Genomic DNA, 8,251 nt, shown 5'->3' with positions numbered 1-8,251 from the left:
ACACAAGGTCAAATTACTCTTTCAAAAAGAAAGATATTTTTTATGTCGGTTTCAGCTTTGCAAATTTACTATTTTGACCTCAAAAGCAATCAAATTTATTCTCTTTCCTGGACCATTTTCTTTTTATTTTCATTAGTCCATCAGAATCAAAAACAGAGGATAGAGACGCAAGGGAGAGTGAGATCCAGATTTGAGCCTTCATTCTCCTCCTTGCTTGGCTTTCCTCCTTCGCCGGTGAGTGGTGTATCGTCTTCTGCCGCTGCAAGGTGTCCCGACGAAGTGATTATCAGCCTTCTCCCCTATTGTGTCAGCTAAGAAACTTCCCTTGTTGACGGTGGGTGTCAGATCCTTCTCCCTCCTCTGTTCTTAGCGTCACCGGCGTGGGTGGCAAGGATTTGACTTGCCACCACCTTCCTCTACCTACGCTTCACTTCATTCAGCTTTTTCTGCCATCTCCTTCTGCTCTTAAAATAATTAAATTAAACAAAATTTAGTTTTTACATGTGAAAGATAGACACTAAAATATTCATCTCTCTAAATGAGCACCTAGTCCAAATATTTTTCCAGTACTTTCATTTGTCACACATGCCTTTTCTAAGGAAAATGAAAATGTTGACACAGATTCTACACATAGTCTGATTTTGGATTGGCAGATGCGGTTTAACATAATTCTAGGAGTAGCTCGAGGGATGTTATATCTTCATCAAGATTCTAGATTAAGAGTAATTCATAGAGATTTGAAAATAAGTAACATTCTTCTGGATGAGGACATGCAACCAAAAATTTCAGATTTTGGCTTGGCAAGAATATTTGGAAACAAAGAAATTGAGGCCAACACTGAGAGAATAGTTGGAACCTAGTAAGCTTGAGATTTTTGTATTTGATTATGATGAAATTGAACTTTAATTTATAAAGAAAAATTACAATATTTTTTTATTTTCATTTTACAGTGGATATATGGCTCCAGAGTATGCATTAGATGGATTATTTTCAGTGAAATCAGATATTTTCAGCTTTGGTGTAGTGGTACTTGAAATTATTAGTGGAAAGAAGAACACAGGATTCTTCAAATCCAAACAAGTTCCTAGCCTTCTTGGTTATGTATGCTTCATCTCGTTCACCCTCTTGGCTTGTTCTTCTATGTTATGGTGGTTTCTTATTTATGTGAATGAACCTAATGCAGGCATGGAGGCTATGGACAGAGAATAAACTGTTGGATTTAATGGACCAGTCGTTCATTGAAAGCTGCAATGTGAATCAATTCATTAGGTGTGCGCAAGTGAGTCTGTTGTGTGTACAAGATGAACCAGGAGATAGGCCTACCATGTCGCAGGTAGTGATAATGCTTGAAAGTGAGACTGTAAGCCTCCCAACTCCGAAACAACCAACTTTTTTTATGAACAGAGACAGGGGCCTTTCAAATACTGCTTCTTCTTCTAGTAAACTTGAAGGAATTCTACCAACCGAGTCTTCCTATCAAGAGGGTCGATAGTGCCTGGTGTATTATATACATAATGGATGCTATTTTTATGTTAAAACAAACTAATTTTCAAAGCCCAAATTAAAAAAGGGGTTTTGAACAGTAGGTTGATGATTCTAACCCGCATCCCCACCTCTACTCCTCGACCTTTTTCCCCCACTATTCCAGAAAATTTCACCATTTTGACTCCAAAAGGCTATTTCCAAAACATCTTTCTTCTATAATTCTCCATATTTATATTAACCGACTAAGTAAAGTTAGCGATGAAACTACTTGACCTACCATCCGAGGAAACAAAAATATAAATAGAAAATCAAAATCTTGGCCTTCATATATGTTCTTTGCTCTTCCATCATTGGATCCTCAAAGGCAACAATGTTGTGAGGGCAGTAAGAGGAAGTTGCAATGGAGAAGAGACAAAGGAAGTGGGTCATTGCCGCTGATAGTTCTAGTTCATCTTCGTCACTGTTAGATCTAGAAGAAGAGGGGTCATTGCCGGCAATAAGGGAGCTACTGAGGAGAAGAAGAGACAAAGGAGGTGGTGGCTCGCTATCGCCGGTGGATCCAGTTCATCTGTGTCTCTCACTGCTACAGAAATGAGATTTACTAATATGTATTTTGTAGCAATAAAAATAAAACGCCACTACTATTAAATGCCACGACCTCTCTATCAAGATATCAAATTTGATATTATTTTATTTTAATTTTATTTATTTTGAATGAATAATTTATAGATATTATTATTTGTAAAAATAAGAGAGGAAACGCCACGTATATATCTGTTCATTGATTTAATAATTATTTAATTATTGAAAAATATAAGTATATATATTATTAGTAATTAATGTATAATTATCTTATAAGTATACTAAACACTTACAATTTCATAAGAATACAAAATTATTTTAATAATATTATATATTGTGATTTATTATTAATTATGTAAATTATTATAAGGTTTTCTATGATTTGGAAAAATAATTAACATTAATCAAATAACAATATAAATAAACTATTTATTAAAATAATTAAATTATAAAAAATTATTATTATTTCCTATAAAACAAAATACTCATCTTATACATATATATATTTTAATTGATTTAAGAATTATTTAATTATTAAATATTATTATAAATTATTATTAGTAATTAACGTATAATTAATTTATTAATAAATTATGTGTGTAATTATAATTTACAATTATTTAATAAATAAAGGCAGATGCGTAACGTTAATAGCTCCTGAAAATGCCACCTTTCTCATTTTTTATCAATTAAGTGTAAAATATATAAAACTAAATATAAATATTTTATTATTATTTAATAAATTTTTAATAATAATTATTAATAATATTTTTTTAATTTAATTAATTTTAAATAATATTTAATTTTTATTATTATTCAATTAATGTTAATTATTTTGTCAGATTGTATAAATATTTATAATAATTTACTTAATAAATATTAAAACATAATATATAATATTGTTTGCAAAATAAAACAAATAGGTGGCATTTCTTTGCTATTGAAACACCACCTCTCTTGTTTTTATTAAAATGGTAATTTTCTTTTATAAGTATATATTATTATATCATAATATATTTAAACAATATTAATTATTACATTAGATAAAATTTTTTTACTATAATTTAAATGAATAAATTTTTTAATTTTATTATATTTAATAATAATTTTATTATATAAATAATTATTTTGTTAAAATTTATTTAATTAGAATATTTTATTATTATATAAATCTTAATAAATAAAAGAAGTGAGGTGATGTTTATTAGTAGTCAAAATTCCATCTATCTTTACTTTTAATCAGGTATTTTATTTTATAAAATTAAATATTTAATTTTTTTAATTTTTTTAATTAGAATTAATAATTAATAATTATTTTAATTAGATATTATACCTAATAAAAATACAACAAAAAAATTGTTAACAGAAAGAAGTAAAAAAATTAGAAATATTAAATATAAAAGGCAAAAATATGGATAGAGTTAATGTCTCGAGTAAAGACATAGAAGATTTAACAGTTAATAAAATTAAAAGGAATGATTTTAGGAAAAGTAAAAACATAAAAAATTATTATCTGAGACCAACACTCCTGGATTTACAATTTGAAGAAAGATACATTATGACCGCCTCTCATTATGATGGAACGTCCATACATGAGTGGAATATATATGGTTTTAGTGAATATGAAATAATGAATTTAGAACAAAAAATAACTATGGTAGTTGCCACATATAGAATAAATAATTTACAAGATAATAACATATTTTATATGTTAACTCAAGATTTACAAGAAGCCTAAAAGGTTAGTGAGAAAATGTTCTCACTGAATCAGAAAGACTTCAAGTGAAAAATAAGGTATTTAGATAATATTGAACAATTAATATGTTATAATAAAATATTTTGTAGGAGAACCTATAGGTATGCAAGAAAGATATTTAGAAAAATTAATGAATCTAGGATGTCCTACACTTGTAGATTTTAAATGATATAAAGATAATTTTATTTCAAATATTTTTTAAAGACCATATGCTAATTCAGATATATGGAAAGAAAAAATTATTTCAAGATTACCCAAGTTATTTGCCCAAAGAGTTAAAAATGAAATTAGACTGAGACAAGCTATAGGAAATATAATCGTAACTCATGGAGAAATAATTAATATGATAAACATTACAGGATTAAAATTATGTAATGAAATAAAAATGCAAAAGAAAATATATAAGGACACAAAATAGGGTAGATTAGAGTTAGGAAACTTTTGCGAGCCAGATTTGAGAAAATTCAAGCTCCATCTAGAAGAAATAAAAAGAAAAATTATATGCAAATACCCTATAAGAAATATAGAAAAAATAAAAAATATTTTTCCAAATATAGAAAAACCTTTAAGAAAGATAAATCTTTTGAAAAGGACAAAGGCAAAAAAGATAAAAAAAATATATATAGTTTGTTTTAAGTGTGGAAGATTTGGACATTACTCTAATAAGTGTAAAGTAGAAAAGAAAATTAGAGAATTGAATATAAGTGAAGAAAACAAACAAAATTTGTTAAGAATTATGATAGAAAATGATTCTAAATTTGAAGAAGAATATTCTTTAGAAGAAGAAGAACAAGAGATAGAGAAAATATTAAATATGAAAGATATAGAGGGCAATATTGAGTCATCATCTTTAGAAGAATCTAACGAAGATTGTTTAGAAAAAGGAATTTGTAGTTGAATAGAAAAACTTAGAATAAATACCTTAGACAGAGAAAACTTAAAATTTTTAGTAGAAATTATATATAAAATTCAAGATGAAGAAATAAAAAAACAATATTTACTTAAAATAAAAGATTTTTTAGATAAAGAAGAAAAACCTCAAACCTCTGCAGAACCAATAGTATAAAGGACATATTAAAAAGATTTGAACCTGATAATAGTAGACTAGTAAGAATAAAAGAACTTCAACAAGAAATAAAACAAATAAAACAAGAAATCAAAGAATTACAAGATAATGAAACTCATAGAGACATAGAAATATTACAAATAAGCACTTTATTATAAACAAATAAAACCAATAAAGAAATATAACCCAAGGATGATGAAAACATTAGTGAAATACCAACAGAAATAAATCAAAATAGGTATATCAATGTTGTTTCATAGCTAACATATAGAAAATGGTATTATCAAGTAAATTTAGTTATAAATCAAGAGTTTTCCATAACCATAGTAGTTCTGGTAGACTCAGGAGTAGATATGAATTGTATACAAGAAGGATTAATTTCAACAAAATATTATGAAAAGACATACAAAAAAATAGGGATAGCTAATAATTCTAAATTAGATATTCAATATAAATTAACAAATGCTCATATTTGTAACTAAGAAATATGTTTTAAAAACATATTTATATTGGTTAAAACTTTGATCAAACCTGCCATTATAGGAACACCTTTTTTAGAATAGATAATACCTCTTAAGGCCAGTTATGAAGGAAAAATGACAAAGATAGCTGGAAAGAAAATAGTTTTTGAATGGGTAAAACCCCTAGTAATAAAATAAATAAAAATATTAAAACAAGAGTCATTTTTTAGAATTAACTCTATACAAAGAAAAAGAAAGCAAATTAATTTTCTTAATAAAGAAATCCATCATGAAAGAATAGAAGAACAAATAGAAAATTCTCAAGTAAAGGAAAGAATAAACAATTTAAAGGAAAAATTTGAAAAAGACATTTGTTCTAAACACTCAAATGCTTTTTGGAACAGGAAAAAGCATATAGTTGAATTACTTTATGAAGAAAATTTTAGTGAAAGGCAAATCCTAACAAAAGTTAGACCAGTACAAATGAATCAACAATGGCTTGAATATTGTCACTATCACAGAAAATACCCATACTTGACGCTTATTTTTTTCAATACTTGATGGTTTTTAACCGTCAAGTAAGGGTGCGACATATATTAAAGAAATAATACTTAACGGTTAAAAACCGTCAAGTATTAATCTTATACTTGACAGTTATTTAAAAAAATCGTCAAGTATATAAAGTAAATATGCACTTCCCAGAATAAATACTTGACGCTTGTTTCAAAACAAGCGTCAAGTATTTGAAAATACTTGATGCTTGTTTCCTTATAACTGTCAAGTATTTACAAATACTTGACGCTTGTTTTGAAACAAACGTCAACTATATTGATACTTGACAGTTATTTTGAAATAACCGTCAAGTATTAATGACATAATTTTTTTTATATGGTGGCTGCTTTTAAAGCAGCCCCCTGCATAAAGATATAGATAAAGATAAAAAACAGCCAGCCAACAACAAAAATAATGCAATATAATGAATGTTAGTAATAGTATCTCCTATCTAATTAACATAAAAATTCCTATACATTTAACCTTAAAATCTAAACTTATTTGCAAACTAATGTTTCAAAATTAAGTGGCCTATCTCATAAAAATTGGCCCAAAAATGTGTATATAAATGTAACTAACTATTGTACCGGCCTAACTACTGTTGCTACCCACATATTAAAAACAAATTGGGCCACCTCTTCAAGGACCTCTTCTACATGTGCAGTCATATAACGAACGCAATAGACGTCCTCGAAGTATTGTAAGCAAATAGTTACAACAATTTCAAGTTAATAGGTAGCTAATTAAAATTGTTTAAAATTTATGATTGAAGTGTAATTAAATTTTATATATATATCTTGTTAGATAATGTAGTAGGGGCATGAGTGATAATGTCCTTCATGAACTTCATCAAGCAATAACCACAGTCATTGCTCTAATCTGTTTGCTCTGATCTGGCTGGAATGGACACTATAAAAAAAACACATATCAATGAAATTGCAAAATATAATGAGACAATTTCTTGATTAAAAACTTGACCAATTAAATGAATACCTTAACAGTGACCCATTTCTCTGAAGATTCGAATGCCCTCATCTTAGGGGACACAGTCATGTCAGTTGCAGTGTGATACAACACCACAGCTCTAAGAAGGAATTATGGAATGAATGTGAGAAATATATATGAATGAAAACTAAAATTAAAAAGAAATAACAAGTAAAAAAATCTAACTTACTTATTAAAAAGTACCACCATATCTTCCCTGTTGCTTGGCTCTCCATTAAGGGGATTGAGATACCATATTTTTGAAGCAACGGGATTAACCACAATAAGCATCCAGTATCCCCTAACAAGAAACAGCACATGTTACCAAACAAATAAATATAAAAAAAATTTACTCATAACAGATATTAACAACTCACCCTTGGCAGTAAGGAGCGAGAAATAAAGTATCCTTCGCTGCTCCCCTTTCTCGAAATTGATCTGAAAACATTCTTGCTTGATTTTCAAGGGCTTCCTTTGTAATATTATTGTGGGGAGAGACATCATGAGGATTAACCAGCTTGATCTTTGACTCGAGGCCACCAGGAACCACGAATAAGGTATAAAGGTGACTTGGGTGAAAAAATATACAAGTTAATATGCTTGCATACTCACACACATAAATAATTCAAGAAATTAACTAATAAATGTTGAAGAATTACCTCATGTAGAAAGTCATCAAACTAGTGCTCGCCATATCGTGCTTGAGGATTTCATTCAAAATTTCATCCCGAACGACTTCAAATGATGCTCTACCAAATAGCCCATCGTCAAAATTAATGATATCCCCTATCAGCTCTTGACGAATCATCCTCGTAGCCAAAGCATAAGTCTCAAGAGAGTCACGAAATTTGTTTTCTACAACAGGCATAGGCACTGCATGTTGCGAAACCGTGACTGACTCTTTAGTATGGCTTGATACCTTACCCTTCAATTTGCTTTTCTCCCTTGGCTATACAATGAAAAAGTTAGACATATATATATATATATATATATTAAAGATTTTAAATAATTATATAAATCATATATACCTTTTTCTTTAGTGGTAAGGGGTCCTTTGGCGGCTTTGGGTCCTTTATCGGCTTTGGTGTACCAACCATAACAAGGTGGCTGGGCCATGCAACGAAGCTCCCCAATGCATCTCCTACCGTCTGCATCTCATCAGTAGGATAAGGTAATGGATACTTGGGGCCGATTGCAACAAGCAAGGAAACCCTAATGCAATCGGGCTGGAGGGGAAGGTTATGGATTGTGTCCTCGACAATGTTATACACGCGTCCCGTTGCAACTACTTTGCGTGACGGATCGTTTGCTAAACAGTTGCAGTCATTCTCGCCCTAAATAAATGAAGAATGTTAGTTGTTTAGA

At 29.1% G+C, this 8,251-nt stretch overlaps 1 protein-coding gene across 1 annotated transcript; it reads left to right on the top strand.

Moving 5' to 3' along the window:
- Positions 1 to 470: 470 nt before the first annotated feature.
- Positions 471 to 2,254, top strand: LOC129318677 (G-type lectin S-receptor-like serine/threonine-protein kinase At4g03230). Its single transcript, XM_054963576.1, has 3 exons — positions 471 to 859; positions 951 to 1,101; positions 1,184 to 2,254. The coding sequence occupies exons 1-3, from the start codon at positions 654 to 656 to the stop codon at positions 1,490 to 1,492; spliced, it is 666 nt and encodes a 221-aa protein (XP_054819551.1). The 5' UTR covers positions 471 to 653; the 3' UTR covers positions 1,493 to 2,254.
- Positions 2,255 to 8,251: the final 5,997 nt, after the last annotated feature.

This window comes from Prosopis cineraria, unplaced genomic scaffold, assembly GCF_029017545.1.
Source record: "Prosopis cineraria cultivar Desert tree isolate PC_DT_omini unplaced genomic scaffold, ASM2901754v1 PC8, whole genome shotgun sequence".
Classification (NCBI taxonomy): Eukaryota; Viridiplantae; Streptophyta; class Magnoliopsida; order Fabales; family Fabaceae; genus Prosopis; species Prosopis cineraria.
Note: the sequence above shows the minus strand (reverse complement) of the source record. Positions and strands in the feature narration are given on the sequence as shown.